This window comes from Watersipora subatra, chromosome 10 (assembly GCF_963576615.1).
Source record: "Watersipora subatra chromosome 10, tzWatSuba1.1, whole genome shotgun sequence".
Classification (NCBI taxonomy): domain Eukaryota; kingdom Metazoa; phylum Bryozoa; class Gymnolaemata; order Cheilostomatida; family Watersiporidae; genus Watersipora; species Watersipora subatra.
In genome coordinates this window covers 4,551,985-4,572,909 of record NC_088717.1, presented here as the reverse complement: position 1 = coordinate 4,572,909, position 20,925 = coordinate 4,551,985, and the positions used below count along the sequence as shown (strand labels likewise).

Here is a 20,925-nt window from a genome sequence, read left to right as displayed (position 1 = left end):
ATCGACTGGTGTGTTCGGGTTGAAGCGTTACAGGTCTCTAATCTGTCTATATTCTTCGTGAGGCTTGGCTCCTCATACTTGAGGCGCCAAGCCTCATGAAGCATTATTGCTGCTGGTCTATTGAATTAAAGATATGTATGACATTTTATGGTTTTAAGATTGTCAGCTCTTTTCAGGCCTGTTTGCATTGATTACAGGTCGCCATCTAGAGTGATTATTAGCACTACTTCTCTTGACATATTAGCAAGGTCCTTCAGCTTACGGTGTACCTTAACTACTCAAGGGATAAGCTCTTAAATCGTTCCGTGGAAAACCACAAATAATAGTTTCTATTTGTCAATTATTCTACTGATTATTACTCAAGCAATAACTGGCCGTATGGCTTCTGACTACTAATATATTAAACAAGCAGCCTCTGGTACAGCAGACTAAATCTGACGGCAAAGCAACTAAAACCAAAGTTGAGGTGTTTTAGTCAAAGTTTATTAGCAATGAGCTTTATATGGGAAAGCGAAGTTACTATGTAACTCAGTGCATCCAAAGCAATTTCAGAGAGAAATCAAGAACATATAAGCCTTGTTAATGGTTGGCTGCTGGCTGTAGTAGTCCAGTCTCATTTTGTGCGAGTAGATGGTTACAGATTTATAACTTAGTTGGGTTACTTTTTGGAACTCATGAATTAAATGTATTTTTTCAAGCATTTGATAAAGGCCTTCTTTCTACTTCTGTTATGTAACTATTTTTATATATTTGGTAGGCTGAAAACAAGAACAAAATGTGCTTCTCTTATGCAACCTTGATGAGCCACTATATTTTTCAAATCTTGGTCATCAATTTTCTTTACTGATAGCAAGATGGATTCGCAGGCTCCAATGGGAAATGCATAGAAGGAATACAATAATCATGTCTCGGCACTCGAAATCCTTCAAATGGTTGAGTTGTGGTATCATTAACTGGCAGTGGCAGCCTAAAATACGCTTTAACCGCTGCCTGTCGTGCAGTTTGGATCATGTGAAGAATTCTAGCCACAACAGCTGGCTTTTCATCATACAGATTCCTCGTCTCACTTGGATCATCTGACAAAAAACACTTTTATGAAATGAGCTGGTTAACCTTGGATTCTAACGAAAAATTTATCTTGACCCTAGTATGGGTAGGAGTCATATAGAACTAAGCTAACAGAGCTGGTAATGTAATCATCATTACTCCGTTACAAACCGGTATGTCGGCCAAATTTTAAGATGTTTCCACTCCAATACATGTATCAATAAGCCATGATAGCATAATTTGGTTGGGAAGATTTGTAGACATAGGAATCTCTTTATTGGCTAATTACCTACAGATAGCTCGACTTCCTATTCAGTAATATGCCATCAATTAATTAACATTGATTAAATGCCAGAAGCACACGTGAGAGAGAGAGAGTATTTCATAAATGGAAAATTTAACTTGTTGAAAGGATCATTTTTGTCACAAATTGTGTTATATTTTGGCCTCAAAACTATGTATTACAACAATTAAATGAATTCATATTTTTAAACTCTTTCTAATTTTTAATGACATAAGCAGCTTAGCCTCGGTTATTATTTTTGACAATCTACTAAATATTACATGTATTGATTCCTGTTTAAAGTAACAAATGACTCTTTGATGACTTTTTTCTGCCACTGATGAATTTCTTGTGGTGAATTTTGAAAGATTTTTGGCATAATACTGCAGAGGTCTTTGTAAAGACGCACTGTTGATGTATTCATTACTAGCAGTAAGCGTAGCAATGCTCGGGACTGGTTTTATTTATAATCAGATAGCTGCAGGTGAGTGTTTAAGAAGCTGGTTCTTGGGAATCAGATGAAGTTTTGAAACCAAATAATTTTAGCTAACTATTTAGAGGCATGAAGCCTATACCTGCAATTTTGGATAATAATTGCCAACAAATCTTAATTGTACATCAGGGTTTATGCAAATTAACTGATAGACAATTACAAAACGTGATTTATTAGTTTGTTTTCAGACAGATTGCTGCTTTTTCTAAAAATGTTTCAACTAACTACCCAATAATGCAAAAATATATTACTAGAGAGCTTTTTAAGTGCCATTTCACTTTTCTTTGGCAATCTTCTTTAAAACTTTATTTTTTGAGTCATTCATTGTCATTCAATATGTGCAATCTGTTTCTAAAGAAATTTTTAATTTTTCTTTTAAAACTCATCTTGGTTCACCTGATTCCAAAAATCAAAGTTGCAAATCGTTTTGAGAAAAAATGAAAAAAAACATGTAAAATTTTATGATGTTGGTAAAATCACCAGCCACTATGCTTACCAATAACATTAAAGAGACATCTAACCACCCTTTCACCATTTACAATCCTGTGGCAGTTATCACCAAAGATATCTGGAAGTTCTGGAGATTCTTGAGGCTTTGTCCATTCTGTTGGAATTGTATCAGGATCTTTTCCATAATACTGATTGCCATATACAAGCTTATAATCCTTCCACCTATAAGGTTAAGAGGAATATCAATGCAGATACAGGCAGCTGTTTTCAGCCCTTTTTCATGGGCATTTCAAACATATCCACACTGCCTATCTTCCTATACAGCTGCGAAGCTTAACTCAGGTTAATGCTCAAATCATCTAAAAAAAGTATTACTGTTATTAGCAAAGTTATGTGTGTAGTCTCCTTAAAGATTGAGTAGGATGTACGCTTAGCTTTCTGTCAGCAGAAACTGCATGCATGGTTTTTAAAGCTCTGTTGTGAAGATCATGGCTCTGCGATCTTTGCTGGACATGTATCGGTCCAGTAGCAAGGGAATCTTGGGACTGAGCTCATACACTACTGGCTCAACAATATGAAAGCAAAGATTGTTATCTAATCCTGTATGTATGAAAAGGTGTCAGAACAAGTGAGTCATCTCTTACCTGAAGGCTGCATCTTCATCTGCGCAAGGATTAGGGTTACCAAAGTTGTTTGTTGCGTCAGTGAGATCGACTAATATTTTATGTCGAATGTTGTATCGCCTTTTTCTTCTGCAGTTGTATCTTGAGCCCAAGTTAGCTAGCTGAGATCGACCATCTATATCTGTCACAGGTAACATGTTATAATTGTAATAGTTTTTCATTTATTTATGAAGTTCAAATATCATTTCTCACTATTTTGTGATTTCAAATATATAAGAAAAACAGAATATTTGTAGGCTTTTTGTTGGCTTTAATTTTAGATTTAGGAGTTTCAGTGCTTACAGAAGCTTTATATAAACTCTTTAAATTTTGCTTTGTTATTGGTCAGTTTTCTCTGTGTAGATGTTTGCATAATATTTACATAAATCTAATAGTTTTTTATGGCGGCTTCATGTAAAAATTTTAAATATGACGAAAACCTTTCATAAAATCTCGACCAAAAACTTGACCAGTAATAGTACAAATTGTATATTTCTATTACATCTCATGATCCAACTACATGTATATTAGTCAGTTTTGCTCTGTGTAGAGGTTTGCTAGCCAAATGTCAATCTGATAATTTTTCACAACGGCGTCTTGTGAAAATTTAAAATGTGGCAGAAATTTCTTTATAACATCTCAACCAAAAATCTGACTAATATTCGTAAAAATCGTATATTTCTATTACATCTCACGCTCTAATTATATTAGTCTTAGGGTGCTCATAATGAAACCACAAGTCTGATGCAGTAGTCTTTTTTAAAAGTAATACTAATCCTATACAAACCAACTAGTCAAAAAACATTACTGTGATACTAGTTGTGGTGGAGACAACTTGAGTGAGCTGTCTATCAGTAAAGGGCGTATATCTTTGTGGGTTGGGCTTATCTGTGATATGTGGTCAGCAAGAAATCTCCTCAACTCATTTCAACTTTTTAGCAAAGCTCTCAGAGTCATAAAACTTTTTGTTACACAATCATTAGCTATGGACGGTTTCACACATATACGCATACACACTCCTATATTTCCACACCTGGAGTATATCTTTGAAAGAAGATACTTTTAAAAGTCATAATTGCATATGTTTATATAATTATTATACTATAATATTATGTACTACTATATTATTATAAATTCTAATTGTCTACCTGCCTAAACAAATTAATGTTTTTGAACTAATAGCCTGCCAGAGCCTTTCTTCAGTTGTTAACTTACTCTACATGTGTATCTCTATTGATTTACAAACCCAGCTGGTTCTTTTTGTAATTATTTGTGTTCAAATGTCTAATGAAAGTCAATTTTTAAATTCAAAATTAAATAGAAGCTTAATTAGATATTTTAACAAGCTAATATAAATGACTCTATCAAACTTTTAAAAAGGCACTCTAAATGGCGCCCTCAACATAAACTATTCAACAAAAATTGTCAATTTTAGTTGTTAAGGACTTTTCTTAAAACACTTCTTTTTTGGAAATTTATGCAGTAACATGAAATTCTTTTCAAATTTCCTTTTTTTAGTTTTGCACATTTTCATGCCTAAAAGATTACTATATCAAAAAAGGTTTCAAAGCTTATGATAACTTTAAGCCATACATATGTTTGTGCAGCACCTCACATGACTAGTTGGTAGATAAATACGTCAATAAGTTACGTTTTATCTCAGACTTCGCAAAAGGCATGTACATAGCTTTTACTTGAAAATGTATTTTACAAATAGATACAATAAAGAATTTAGCAGCTAGTATTAACATTTTCTAGTTTCAGCAAATCTAACTCTTTTTTAAGAAAGAAAAAATTAAATTTGAAAGGTTATTCATCCTTGAAATTGTTGTTTACTGAGTTAGGTATCATATACTCCAGGTTAGGTGTCATACACTCCAAGTTAGGTATCATATAAACTGAGTTAGGTAACATATACTTTGAGTTGGATATCATATACTCTGATTTAGGTATCACTTACTCCGAGTTAGGTATCATATACTCTGATTTAGGTATCACTTACTCCGAGTTAGGTATCATATACTCCAAGACAGGTATCATATACTATGAGTTTGGTATCATATACGGAAGAGTTAGGTATCATATACTCTAAGTTTGGTATCATATAGGCCTACTCTGAGTTGAATATTATACAATCTGTGTTAACTATCATATACACTAAATTAGGTGTCATATAAGCTGAGTTAGGTAACATATACTTTGAGTTGGATATCATATACTCTGATTTAGGTATTATTTACTTCGAGTTAGGTATCATATACTCTGATTTAGGTATCACTTACTCCGAGTTAGGTATCATATACTCCAAGACAGGTATCATATACTATGAGTATGGTATCATATACGAAAGAGTTAGGTATCATATACTCCAAGTTTGGTATCATATAGGCCTACTCTGAGTTGAATATTATACAATCTGTGTTAACTATCATATACACTAAATTAGGTGTCATATAAGCTGAGTTAGGTATCATATACTATGAGTTGGGTAACATATGCTCTGATTTAGGTATTACGTATTTTGCAGAAAAAAAACATTTTTAGGCCATATTGCGCTAAGCTTCAATTATGCTACTATAAATTTGAAGTGTTAGAAAAGTATTGATAAATTAACTTCAATCTTCTATAAATTTTTGTGCATGCATGAAAAATATTTTACCTGAAATATTAAAATTGCTGCTTTTTAATCCTCGCCTAGCTAGCTGAACAAAAGTAGGCAGCCAATCGGTAACATGAACCAGAAAGTTTCTTGTTGTTCCTCTAGTGCTAGGATGTAGCCTTGGGTCATAGTAAATCGTTGGAATTCTCACTCCTCCTTCCATGAAAGTCCACTTTCCATTTCTTAGAGGGTAATTGTTAGCTAAATGGTCAGAGCTTCCAAATCGGGATGATGGGTTGGCTCCCCCATTCTGTAAATTCGGAGGATATCAACTTTTCCCATGATTGCCCTTTAATGTTCATGAGTAAAAAATATACAGTATTTATATTGCTGTATCACTGTACCATATATTGTATTATGAAATATGTTACTGGCAGATGAAATTGTCACTTTGGTAAGGACAAGAATGCTTCTTAGGTTTGGCAAAAACAAATCCACAGTGATACAAAAGTAGTTCTAGTTCACTCATAGTTTTGTCATATTTAGAGTAAAATCTTCAAACTGGTAGCTATTTGTTTTATAGACTAAAAACTAGAAAACTGCTAAAAAAAAGTAATTTTGTGAAAAAAACCTGTTTACCTAAGAGGAAAACCTTTAAAACTTTTAGTATATACTTGCCTCTATAGTTGAAAAGTTCTGAAAATCTAGGAAACTTTAGTTGAATCAAATAAAATGTAAAAGTATATTTATGTTTATTTAAGAGTTGAAAATCGCATAAATTTATAATGCGGATGTCAGAAAACTAAAATAGGTAAGTGATCAGTTCTTGACTGATTGTAAGAGAAAAATTTAAAGAGACAAGTATTTGAAAGCAGTGCAGATCAATATTTGGCTAAAACCATTTCTGTTTGCAAGTTTAGCCAATTATAAGTGTTTCGTCGACAATTTCGGTGTGAATGCACAGCTCTGACAATTCTGTCAAATTCAGCCAAATAATTTTGTGTTTTTCGTTCATTTCTTGTTTTCGGTCAAAATGAACAAAAAATTGTTACGTGTGGCCGTCCCTTTAATCTGCAGACATAGTGAAATTTTTCGCATTAAATTTTGTCCCAAAGGTAAATCATGATGGCCTGTGAAAAACAACCGAATTTTTAATATATGATTTTCTTCTCTGTCCTGTCTTTTACAAGTTAATATCATTTGCTGTAACCCAAGAAAATGCTGAAAGGGCAAAAGAAGTTATTATTTTAAATGTGGATTTACCAAAGAGTGTCACTCTGACTTTTTAACTAAAAGTTAGATAGAAATTATTAAAATACTGTTACGGCAGTGCGCCGTGACCAGGGCTGTAGCGATAAGCCTCCTGATCCTCACGGTTTTGGGGCAGAGTTTTTAAAACAATTAGGAAGGCCTGGTCATAGTTAGAGAACTCGGGTTACCAAAAGGAAACGAAGAGACCGAGAAGAAACCAAGAAGACCGTGAAAAAAAACTGATCATAGAGCGAAGGAAACGGGGCGGAGGCTAAAACAAAAGTAAAGGTATAAAGGAAATTTGGTCATTTTTACAGAGTAATAGGCACACTCTCCCTGCATGCTTTAAATGTGATTTATTACCTGTCATGCATGTAAACTTCTATATTTATTTAGTAAATATATATTTCATTGACACTTAAAAATCGGTGTTGCCGTTTAACTGCCTTGTGGAGAGTAAAGGGAGCCAGCAGTTTCCTTTACAATACGATATTTTATCTACTTCATACATCTACATATTATTCCGCTTGCTGTTGAAGTTTTTAAAATGCTAGCTGAAAAAAAGCAAAAGGATTTTACCGTGAAAATTTCCCTAAAAATGGTTTGGAAACCATAGTAATGCCCACACTACAAAGCTATAACAAACACTTGTTCAAACAGTCACATTTTTGCATAATTCTACTCCCTAAATCTAGAAATTTGCTTACTGACAATTTAGCTCTGCTGCTTGTATATGCTTGACATTCAGACTATGTGGGCACTGTGCCAATGTCTGCGGATAATGTCATCCTCTATGTTTTTCACCATCTTAGTTACAACTTCAGGACATATGCAAAAAGAATGTACTGTTCACCTGTGCTTGGCAACTGGTACTATAACATTTACTATAATAAAAGCTGTGTCAGTTCATCTGTCCAAAGCTACAGCTAGATGTTGCAAAAAAGCAACATCATATCAGATTCTAACTCCCAAATCTCAGTTTATTCAACCACCACACTAACACCTACACCAATCAACCGCTGTATAGCCTGATATAATAATTGAGCGAATATTTTTTCTCTGTGGTTATCAGCACACCTGAGGATCTCTCATGACACAAGAGACTGTTAAGGTACTAGTTTTTATGATTTGAGGAAAGTTTTAAAAATTGGTGCAATATCTTCAAGCTAATTCTGGTTGTGTTGTTTACATAGTTTTAAGGAAAGGCTCTGTCATTCGATTTTAAAATGATAAGCGAGAGGTTTTTGTGAATAATAGTTGCAGCTTCTTGCTCCCGCCATTTGTATAAGTGTACCTTTGTATTAAGTTTACTTTTACATATTTTACTGTTGTCTTCCAGAAGCCATACTTTACTCACAATAATACGATTTTAAAATATTGCTGTAAACAATCATTAAATTTTTACCTCTCTGCTACAGCACAGTGTATATTTGCACTAGATGTTTTGTTTAGCAAACTATTAAAATGCCTTTAACTTACATCAGGGGAAAATACAATTATTGTGTTGTTGGCTAATTCTGCTTCTTCTAGGGCTGCGATTGTGTCTCCTATTAAATCATCAAAGGCTGAAACAAGTCCTAAAATATATTCACACAAATATTCATCTTACAATAAACATAAACATTTTACAACAGCTATAAACATCCTACAACAGGCATAAACATGTTAAACCAGACATAAGCATCTTACATCAGACATGAACGTTTTACAACAAACATAATCATCTTACAACATACATGAACAACTTACACAAGACATAAACAACTTACACCAGGCATAAACAACTTACACAAGACATAAACAACTTACACCAGGCATAAACAACTTACACCAGACATAAACAGCTTACACCAGGCATAAACAACTTACACAAGACATAAACAACTTACACCAGGCATAAACAACTTACACCAGACATAAACAACTTACACCAGGCATAAACAACTTACACCAGACATAAACAACTTACACCAGACATAAACAACTTACACCAGGCATAAACAACTTACACAAGACATAAACAACTTACACCAGACATAAACAACTTACACCAGACATAAAAAGAGATCTTATGATATTATCATAAGATCTTTTTAAAATACTATTAAATTGTTGTTCTTATATTATTTACATATGTTATCTTACTTTTTTACACATATTAACTTGCTTTTGTCAGAATTAGCAAGAAAAATAGAATTTGGATCAAATCAAATGTGATATGCTGTTGGATTAGCTAATATGCAACTCGTTTGCGTTTTACGCTTTATCAAAAAATATCATTGTTAAATTTGCATAACTCTTAATATACTCTTTTGGTAAGCAAGTAAAACTTACCTAGGAATTGTCTTCTTTTTTTTGTATCTTCACCCGTCTCATTCAAAAAATCATGAACTGCAAACATCTCTTCTGTGTTCTACAGCAAAGTATATAATTTTTGTTTTAAACCAACTGCAAGAAATTCAAGCAGATTTTGATGCACAAAATATTGTGCAAAACTGCTAGTTTGTTCTTTTTTGTCTCACAAAAAAAAGTTTTGATTAAATAACAAGTCTAATCACATGGGATTAACCAAGTCTAATCACATGAGATTAACCAAATCTAATCAACAATGTACTTTGCTTAACTTTTTCTCTTTTGATAGCCGTTTCTGATGCCCAGGGCTCTAATAACGGCCGTTTCTGATGCCCAGGGCTCTAATAACGGCCGTTTCTGATGCCCAGGGCTCTAATAACGGCCGTTTCTGATGCCCAGGGCTTTAATAACGGCCGTTTCTGATGCCCAGGGCTCTAATAACGGTTTTCATGATTATAACGCTACTAATATATAATGTCTACGCATATATAACAAGCGTTCCCACCTGTAAAGGGCTATGAGGTGCAGTTGGTGATATCCACATAAATAATGGGTCTGGGTTGTCTTTATGGTCTAATATCATCTCTCTTGCATCTCTTGCATCTTGTACCTAAAGTATTTATCTCCATCAACTCAGACAAATTACTATAACCATAAGCAGATAGATTGCTAGAGATAAGCTCAAATTTAATCTCTTTAACTGTTGACTCGCCATTAGTTGTGCTTGAGTGCGCTTGACCTGTCATTAGAATTTTGTGGTAGAATGGAATTTTAATTTATAAAACTTTTCAGAAAGATTATGGCCTAAACTCACTTATAGTGATGTGTAAGCAACAAAATTAAACGATTTTAAATGACCAGTTTTGTATTTTCTGGAAAGGATCCTGGTCGGTTGTATTTTATGTTTACATACAAACTCTGTTTTTCACGTAAGCAGTGTGTTGTGTTGATGTTTGTCAACTCCTCTAAAAAAACAATCACAGCAAGTTCGCAGTATTAAAATCGCTACTAGTATTTGCTTGACAAGCAATGTGTAAGTGTCCCTTAGTAACCCGCCAATGGAAAATATCAATACTATGGCAAGTCATAGAAATGATCAAAGGAATTTTAAGCTATTTCCAAGGGTATTACGTAGCAGGGTTTCAGTTGCAAACCAGGCGTGACTAAAATCTGACATTAGCGCAATAGAGTGTTGACAGTTGTAACAATAATCAATGATAAACAATGGTTATGCAAAAGTTTCATAAGAAGAGCTTTAGCTCTTTTCTTTTATATGCAGGGTGAAGTGTCGGGTGGCTTGACATACTCCCTCCTATTTTCTCATTTTAAGTTTCAATAACAACATAAAGCAACTTTGTTTTGAAGCTGATTGCAAGTATAGTTACAACATCAGGACTAATTCATGGGGTATTGCTCAACTTCTATGAGTTCATATATTTCCTGTCAGAAACGAAAGAGAAAGAAGAAATCAATAGAAGAATTTATGGTAGTTACATACAGTTAAGTGTGTTCCTATATTTTCCACGCTTGCCACTCCATTGACTTGTCTTTGCATGACTCCGTTGTCCGCTAAAATAAAGCATCAAATTCATTTTTATAATAATATCTCATGAAATCTATTTATTTTTTGCTCATAAAACTTTCAAGTATGTGCATTACCATTTTAACAGCTTAATCAATAAGCATAATAATTTCAACAGCTGTAGTAAAAATTTCCTAAAATACTTAAATCAAGGTGAAAATTAAGACTTTGATAAGCTTTAGTATTTAATTGTTATGTAAGTCTTGATACTTTGTCAGTCTAATAGCTCATTTAGGTGTAGCCTATTTAAAATACTGAATAGAAAAACAACAAGTAGGGCATAGCATCCATATGAAAAGGAGTTATTGAACTAAAGCACACGTTTTTGGTTAAACCAAGTGTCAATATGTAGGACAGTTATTGCAAGGTCATACAAGATCAGCTATTTGTAACCGGTACATATTTTAACGTAAACTTAATTTCAAAATAAATTAAATTTGAATTAAAATTTGGTACTTTATATATTTGCGGCGAATGAATTAATAAAATTGCTTTACACGTCATAGAGAATTTCGGTGTACGTGAATACTGGCTGTAGAAACTCAGTCTACAGATGAGTTTTACTAGCAATGACTAACTTTACCCTTTCAATTATGATCAGTTTTTATTAGGTTTATCTGTTGCAGTGCAAAATTTGAAGCTCCCGTCATAGAACTTACAAGCAAACCATCAAATACAAGATTTTCTTATTCGTTTAGCAAGAGGTAACATTTTTGTACTTTATACCAACGAGAAAAGCTCAATAAGAGAACCTCATAAGTGCATGATTTTGTGCTAGCATCAAACAGCTTACATGCTACTACAAGTAGGTTTGTGTTCATAAAACATTTAAGTTGAAACATGTCTCTGTCAAAAAAAACTCATTTTTGCAGTTAATAGTCTAAAGTTTACTCTTGATTTTGCATTTGAAAATTTCACTCAGTTGTTCAGATTTTAAAGCTGTAATTACAAACAGTAACAAAGTTCTGGGCCTTTTGTAAGCAACTTTCCTGTAACTATGTTATAAACATTTGTTGCTAAAAACTAAAAAACTAGTTTTTAATTATTAATACACGTACTATTTCATTTTTGGCAACAAATTTTTACAGAACAATTGAACAAAAATTGTTCACAAACACCTCAGAGGTTTCTTACAGCATTTATTTATGTTTTTAAAGTTTGAATATCAATGTAAAATATTTAAATCTTTAGCACTTTGTACTATTACACTGATGTTGCTGTGTATTAACTAATGTGTTTCAGTGCTAATTGCATGGATTAGTACATAATACTTCATTTAATAACTTTTAAAACACATATTTTAGCTAGTTTAATCGCCTTTTTGCTATGTTCCGCACAAACCGTTATTAATATATTTTTTAAATATAATAAAGAATTTGAATGTGTGGGCGATGATGCTTTGTGCCTTTTGTTTTTTGTTTAGGAAAAAACATTAAATCTAATTTTATACTTACTCCAGTTGAAGTAGTCAACTGAACCAGTCCTGACACCTCTGAACTCATCAACCCCTCTTGCTTCTGGGAGACAACTTCTATCACAGTATCCCAAATGCCATCTATAATCAATATTATTCATTATTTTCCTGATCTCCTCAATAAAGTAAGAATGCCACATAGACTCATGTAGTCATTCCTATAGTAAGATGGTTTTAGTATATTTATTTAGTACATGTTAAACCTTAATAACTTCTGCTCCTGTTGCAAATTTACTCCTATTTGATATTATACAAGCTGATACAAACTGTATATAACATAACTAAATATTTATGGCATAGCATCACAGTATCTTTATAAATATCTTCATAAAATATTTATATTTATGAATTTTTTCATTGTTCCATAAAGAGGTCTGTAATGCTAGCATGGCTTTTATTTAGTAAATATCACTCCAGGGCAACTAAAATGTCTGACTTCAAAGTTTTATTTTAATTTTGGCAAAGAAAATGTCACAGGAATTTTTTACAAGTTTCAATCATGCTTCGGCACAGAAAAAACAAAAGGATTTCATGAGGATTTCATGAGGATTTCATGAGGATTTCATGAGGATTTCATGAGGATTTCATGAGGATTTCATGAAGATTTCATGAGGATTTCATGAGGATTTCATGAGGGTTTCATGAGGATTTCATGAAGATTTCATGAGGATTTCATGAGGATTTCATGAGGATTTCATAAGGATTTCATGAGGATTTCATGAGGATTTCATGAGGATTTCATGAGGATTTCATGAAGATTTCATGATGATTTCATGAGGATTTCATGAGGGTTTCATGAGGATTTCATCATAAAAACAGGCATTCAGCTAATGAAGAAGCTCTCTAAAGGGTTTCGTCTAGTTAAATAGGGACATACCATAGAAACTACAATAAGGAAATAAGTGAAGTATATATAGCAGCTTACTTGCCAACATATTTCGTTACATAGCCTTCTTCTTTCATGTAATCAAACATGGTCTTGTGTTCTATAGGAAGACACGTCTGGGTCTCTTGAAGCAGAATAAGCAGCTGTAATAGTAAAGCCAGTAATACTAACACAAGATTCCAGGTTCTGTAACAATCCTTTGTTTTTTCGTGACGTCATTCTATCGTTGTCTGCCATCTTTATGGACAACTTTTATCATTAAAAACAAGAAGCTTCTGCAATTAATTATTGCAAACAATGCTTTTGTTTGCAAATTTTTTTATTTTACTATCAAAACAACACCGAAAAATACTATTATTCAACAGAATGGCAATCGTTTTCTACAAAGATGGCGGCTTTTTCATGGACGAGAGCATGTGCGAACAGAGTAATTACGTAAAAAAAACGATGGATACCTAAGCGAGTTCAATGAAACTCAACCTTGTGAGACTGGTGTAATTATAGTTACTAGTATGTCTGCCGGGCGCTTACATTGTGAGAGACTGTCATGAGTAATCAGTATGACTATCTCATTTTGTTGTATGGTGACTGAGTGGGGTAAGGGTAATGTTGTTTTCATTGAATCTGATACCAAGGGTTTGATTCCTGTGGAAGGTAATAGTTTTTTCTTAGTGTTCTTTGCATGGCTTTGGGCAGACGAACAGACACGACTCTTATTATAGTAAAGATTATTGTTATTAATAGTTTACTTCTGCGTAAATAAAGAGTGGTCTAACTTTCTTCAATATTATCTTCTCTTGTTGATAAAGGTATCAGAGAGTACATAATATCTCATAATGTATATAATTACATCAATGAGATAAAGAGTGGTCTAACTTTCTTTAATATTATCTTCTCTTGTTAATAAAGATATCAGAGAGTACGTAATATCTCATAAAGTACACAATTGCATTAATGAGAAAAGTCATATCCAGATGCAAATTTACATGTAGATAGTTCTGCCCAAGCTACATGTAAAATTAAGATGTTTGATTTAATATAGCATAATTATATGTACCAATTATAATAGTTATTTGTTACAAAAATAATATTTGCTATAATAAGAGCAATAGCTGTTCTTTCGCCTGTCCAAAGTCAGCTAAGAGTGTTAAGAAAAAAGATTTACTTCCACAGAAATCAGCCCCAGTTACTCCGGTGTACAGATTTGAAGCCAAACAACCTACCATTAAACTATGCAGTAATCTTGACATCCTTCTGATTTATTGTACCTATAATCATTATAGATCATGATCTCTCACAGCCCATGAGACTGCAAACGTGCTCTTGATAATATTTACAGCAACCCTGTTCTGTTAGGGTTATCCCAAATGACGACATGCACGTAGGCAAAACTCTCCAATACTTCCTTGTAGATAGTGTCATTGCCAGTTGATTTGTGCTATCAGTGTGCTACATGTCTAAGTCACTCACAAAGATGATTTTACATATAAATCTTACATTTAAAAGGTAAAAGCTATCTTAATTGACTTTTTTCTTCAACTCCGACAATAATTTATTATTTTGCTTGCATTCTCAAATGTTTTGAGAGGCATTTTATAGACTTTGTAAGCAAGTATACCACATGTGATCAGTAAAATTGGCTAGATCTGTTCTTTGACTAAACCCTTTCACTTTGGTATTAAAATTCATTGTTTACCCAAGCAGGTTTTTATTCAACAGCCGCTTGTAGTTAGTGCATTTATTTGGGAGCCCATAACTCCCTGTCTAACTTGTCTATTTGAAGATTTTTATGACACTTATTGTTTAAATAATAGAGACCAATTTTCAATTTTTCTAAGTTTTTGCATGCAATGAAATAATTAACTTTTAGATTTTATTTTGCTAAAAATACAATAAGAAGCTGGTTTATTACAGGATACGCAAATTTAGTTGGCACAAAAACATCTTTAAACAAAAATGTACCTTTAAATTTATATGATTCAAGCATAAATCAAAAGTACAATAAAAAAATATGATTTTCATTGCATATTTCGTGACAAAGAATAAACATCTTTCAAAGCAACAAATAGATTTTTTATGAACAGGGAAAATTTTACTATGACTATACGGATGTGTTTCAAGGATCTTACATAGGCTACTAAACCAGAGAGTTAGATCAGTTTAACATCAGAGTAGTTTGATAACTTATGGCTTTAAAACTCACTCATTTGATTCAACATAATTATCTGGTTGTTACTTCGGCTAGAGAAACTATGGCAACATTCTTGCAGATATGCTACTGTCAGTATGAACTCCTCAAGGTCTATGATAAGGGATTAACTTTTGAATGATATGATCCTGTCTACAAATCCAACTCATGGGCCTAACAGAGCCAGTTGTCTTTGGACAGTCTATTCGTTAATACCAAGCATTGTGCAGCTGCATCATTTTTTAGGAAAACTTGTTGCCAACGCACCCTATTGATGTTTTTCAGTGTGACTTTACGAAAGCTCTAACTATATGGAAATAGGCTTAATGTATACTGTAAAGCATACATTAAGCCTACTTCCATGGCCTGTCATGTCCTCAGGATCAAAGCATTTCAAGAATTTAATGCAGGTAGTTATAATATGTACTTATTTTACAAATCACTAATTACTAATCACCAGCTGACAAAATCCCTCAACAGCTTCTTCATGGGTACTGGAGAACAGGACCTGCCCAATCGGCAGATCATTTCTGCGATTCAAAGACATACTTAAGCGAGATCTCAAAGATTTTAACATTGACCTTAACACCTGGACATCGGTATCAAAGAACAGAGTGCAATGGAAAACTAAACTTTTCTCAGGCAGTAAGGCTGACACACAAAAAATTTTGAGGAAACCCCTGATAAGGGAACAGAGAACATGATAAAACAATACCAAGCATTGTCATCATATGACAGAAGCATGCAACTGCTACTACTACTAATACTACTACTACTACTACTACTACTACTACTACTACTACTACTACCAATCACTATATAACTTTATATGTAGCTCTATTTAAATCTATAGAATTCTTTAGAACTGTATGTAAACTTACACAACTCTGCACAGCTCTATGTAACTCTCTATGACTCTATATGACTTTTTATAGCTCTATATCATGTTATGTATTGTTATATTACAATATAGAACTCTATGAATATTTATGGAACTCTGTAGACTTCTACACAACTTCATACAAGTCTGTATAACCCGGTACAACTCGACATACCTCTATATGATTTCATATAGTCCTATATAAATATATAATTTTACATAACTTTATAAAAATTTTGTAGAAATCTATATAACTCTATATAACTCTTTATGTTTGTATATATTTAACTTTAACTGGGTGTATATTCCTTGCTACAGTTTACTATATAACTGAATCTTATCACTTTAATATGTACTCTTTTCAGTCGATGAGACTATGGTCAATTGAACTTGGTAACACCTGGAATCGTCTAAAAGAATGGAGAGTCAAAGATTTTTAATTACAATAGAAAAAAGCAATAACTCCTTTGTAACAACAAAATATATGTCCTTTAATTTGTTCTCTGGTACAAAGTAAAATTTAGCTTGTTAAAAAATTCTGATGCAACCACTTTGGCTGTTAGCGCTATCTGTGGTCCAATGAGCTAGTATTTTAGGAAAAGGTTGAGCCACAAGCTATGTTACATGGCTGCATGTGAATGTAACTATCAGTTCGGGACAACATCAATATTAGTCATCGATCTCTCTCCTTGTACCAATTGTGACGCTATCAGTAACATGTCATATCGACCTGCAATTGTGCCTAGACTCAGTTATATTATGTCGTGTAGTACTGCTACGATCTTAGTTTCAGCTTACTTGTACAACTACCGCTGACGGAAATGATCACGCATCATTGCAAGCCAGCTATCATTGATCATGACACGCGTCATTTGATGAATAAGTGAAAAATATGCAGACTCATAAGGAAATAGCAGCTCTTGATGTGAATGTTAGATGATATTAATATAGGATACCTAGTTTTGTATCTTATCAAAAACCTATGATCAATCTGCTCTCTTGCCAATATCTTCCTTGCTGACAATCGAGAAGTGTCAGTATGATTATAGTATCCTAGTATTAGTTTGAGGACAAAATGATTAATCAGTTGTCCTCAAACTAAACCCTAGAAAACAGAAACTGTCTAAACCTAAGTCCGGATTGTACTGACTGGCAATAAATGTTTTTTACGCTCCAATTCATAATGTTCTTTATCAAGTACGGTCCAACACTAATATTGTTAAGAATTAATGGTTTTCTTTTCAAATACTGTTTTGCATGTTAGCAATAAAGCAATTACCAGAGGTTGTTGCAAAAAAGCTATTTCTTAAAGTACTAAAAGGTTGGTCTGGTTAAATATGATATCACACAAAAGTTTAGTAGATCTTATTATAAATTATTTGTATTTCTCTATCATTTGCGATTGCTTTTCATGTTTGAGGTGATCTGATTGCCAGGATGCTTCAAGAAAAATCGACAAAACTTGATTTCGATTAAGGCGCTCAGACCAAGCGAAAGTGTGATTATGACATCTATAGTGTAAACACAATCAATTGAAACTATATTTACTGTAAGATAAAAGAAGTATCTCTATTTATTGTTATCACTTCCTCCTCTACCATGCTTGTTCAGTATTAACCTACATTTTCAACTGTCTGTCTTCAAAAACAATTAATATTAAAACTTCTTTTTATTAGTTGTTACTTTTTTACCTTAGTTTTATGTATAGTTTGACTTTTTCAAATTATTATTTTACATAATTTTGCATACTGCTTTTATTTCAGTGCCATAAATTACTACGTGACATATTTATCGCTCTACAGTAAACTTTGAAATGAATCAAGTACATTAGAGTGCATTCTAATTTGAATCTTTGCTCCAGCACCTGATAGTTTCAACATACCAAGCAAATGTCTCAGTGGGTTGGCTATAGATATCCAAGTTTGGGTGTAGTTGCATTTATGACCGGCTCAAAAATATTGTGCTCAGTAAGTGATATGTAGGTGTCAAAAGCATGGTGCAAAAATTCTGACGCATCAATGACTTGCTGGCTCAGGCCTGTATGTAAGTTAGGTGTCAGGTCATCGAGCCACACCACTGTGTATCTAAATCTCCTAATCTTTAAATCGTTATTGATAGGGTAACAAGAAAAGCCAAGAGAAAAGCATTAGTACTATACCAAAACCTGTTTTGCTTTGTACTAACAAACATGACTTCAACACTTACCTGTAGTCCAGTTCTGGAAGGATATTTGCCCGTCATAAAAGCAGCTCTTGATCTAAAATTACGCCAAACCTTTAACATATTTTCGAAAACTGTTCTTTTTTGTAAAAGCTTGGGAATGACCTATAAGTTTTATGAATGTCCTATGAAGAAACCAGTTATACAAATCTATTTGTGGGGTGTTTATCTTGTAAGCAAAAACATGTTGGAGTTGTATGGCATGACACCAGTCTGATCTGCAGGCGAGCGGATCGGCGGGCGAGCTGTAGGAAACTGTTTTTTGATTTCATCTCATACTCTTGGAAACATAATTATAAGTAAGTTCAAAACAAGTTGCAGTGAAGAGGTACTGCTGATCAGAAATGTGCCAAAAGCTTCAAAATATGAAGTCCTTCTAATTTGCCTTACTTGTTTCCTACTAACTGACTACTAGGGTATACAAGGGTATAGGGTACTGAATACATGTAAGAGAATGCACCTTGTTTATTCATAAGTATTTGGGCAGTTGTAACATCCCTCATCAGCATATTTACAGCATGGTTTTTGCTTACAATATTACTGACAGCTTGCTTTGTATCATTTTTGGTTTTTGTGACAGTTTTCACACTAAACCTATAGTGTAAAAAGGGCTGTAAAATTAGCAACAGCATACACACAATGACTAAAATGACACCAAATTAAAGGAGCAGGTAGAGTTGATAAGAACTTAGTGAAGTTAGTGTGGCTATAAGCTAACTAATCCTATCAGAGCACCAGATTATGTAATGTTTATGATTATACCTTTGGGGTTTATTTTTTATGCATAAAAGTTAGAGATATCGTGACATTAAGAGTTTTATTGTTTCGTTTTGCTGTAAGCAAATGCCATTATTTTTAAACCACAGTGGCTTCCTGCTTTTAAATAAAATACTCAGAGTATGCAAAAGTGCACAATATACTCTAAAATATACTACGGATACTGTCATAAGTTGTATTTGCTGTTATAACATACAACAGAATATATGGTAAAAATGCTTAAATTTCACTGATGCCTCTGTATTATTAATTTATAGTTTATTTTATTCAACTATAATATAGTATAATAATAAATGATTGCTATCTTTTACAATGAGGCTATACTGATGACTGGTACAACCTCGGAGTGTTTAGAATATTTCCAACCACCTTCATATTACCTATCATAGAGAAGTCTTCCAGTTCGCTGGAAGGCATAGTCTGAAAGCTAATAGTCTCAGCTTTCTCAAGTTTGGTTGTCCAGTTACCCTTTGCAACTAACTATTATTTCTAAAGGAATAAACTACTGTATAATGAAGCATAGTCTAACAAAACAGTTTTATTACCTGCGTGAACTATTCCAGACATCTTGTTACAAAATTTTTTTACTTGTTTTCTATAAACTCTTGTCATTGGGTAGGTGAACTTACGCGCTGCAGACGCGCTGAGTATATGACTGCATAAGCTCAATTCCCTTTGCTTTCAGGGAGTCCAAATGAGGAGTCCGAACCTTAGGATTATGGAAGCCAACATCATTCCAACCTTGAAATGTAACAACAGAAGGTCTGTTGCTTGTAATTTAAACACATCCAAACTCTTTAAAAACTTGTTATTACTGCAATTTATCAACTAAAAATAATCTCAAATTTATATCTGAGCATAAAACTACATTTTTAAATATACTTGCAACAGCAATTCTAATTAAAAAACAACCCAGCTTGAGCCAAGTTAATAAGCCTAAGCATAAGGCACTAAGCACTGAGCCCACAGCTTAGACACTAAGCGTAGGCTACCTAAAATTGTTGTATTCCACTATACGTTGCTTATCAAGTTTGAAACAGTGAAATACATTCCCTCCTATATATTATGTAGGAGAGAATGTATTTTATATATTATGTATATTATAATTATTATATATTATGTATATTATATATTATACTCCCTATGTATAAGTAGTTAGTTATACTATGTTTATGTTCAAAAGTAATTCTATGACTAAACATGAGTAAAGTAAAGTTCAAAGCTACAAAAGAACTCTACAGTAATAGTAACAAATAAAGTAATTTAGAACTTCAGAGACTCGTGGTGAAGAAAAATTTGACTTTTCAAATAAGTTCTAGCATATTCAAAATATATTATTTATGTAGTTTGTGATAATCTTACCCATATCATCGGACATGATATAAATAATATTTGGTTGTTTGTCATATCTGTCTCGGTAGGCATCTCGTGGTGAGCTCACATATGTTTCTTTACAATGTTCTCGATGACTTTGGCAAAGCCTAGTTGCATTTAGCAGCATACATACAATAATAAAACCTCTCATGATGAGCGTTTGCAAGCAACTCACGTTCCTCAAAGGATTGGTAACTTCAGTGATGCATGAAGAATTTATTAATAGATTAGCTCTGCTTGTAAGACATAGGAAAAGTTACAAAACAGTCATTGCTTTCTACACATGCTTATATTTAACACATCTGTGTCAAATAGAATATACATTTGTAAATTAATGCCATGTGTGCACAAACAGGCATCACAGCTGACTGTGTGAATTCTTGCATTAGTTAGGTGCTGTGGTAGGT

At 33.2% G+C, this 20,925-nt stretch overlaps 1 protein-coding gene across 1 annotated transcript; it reads right to left on the bottom strand.

Annotated features, from left to right (window-relative positions):
- Positions 1-461: 461 nt before the first annotated feature.
- Positions 462-20,670, bottom strand: LOC137406127 (arylsulfatase B-like). The gene is made up of 13 exons (XM_068092657.1): positions 20,507-20,670; positions 19,774-19,885; positions 18,353-18,404; positions 13,119-13,222; positions 12,174-12,274; positions 10,636-10,706; positions 9,643-9,747; positions 9,120-9,198; positions 8,265-8,362; positions 5,595-5,844; positions 2,918-3,077; positions 2,320-2,495; positions 462-1,076 (listed from the first exon to the last, which is right to left on the bottom strand). Exons 1-13 carry the CDS (start codon positions 20,667-20,669, stop codon positions 841-843), a joined length of 1,707 nt encoding a protein of 568 aa, XP_067948758.1. The 5' UTR covers position 20,670; the 3' UTR covers positions 462-840.
- Between the last annotated feature and the right edge of the window lie 255 nt (positions 20,671-20,925).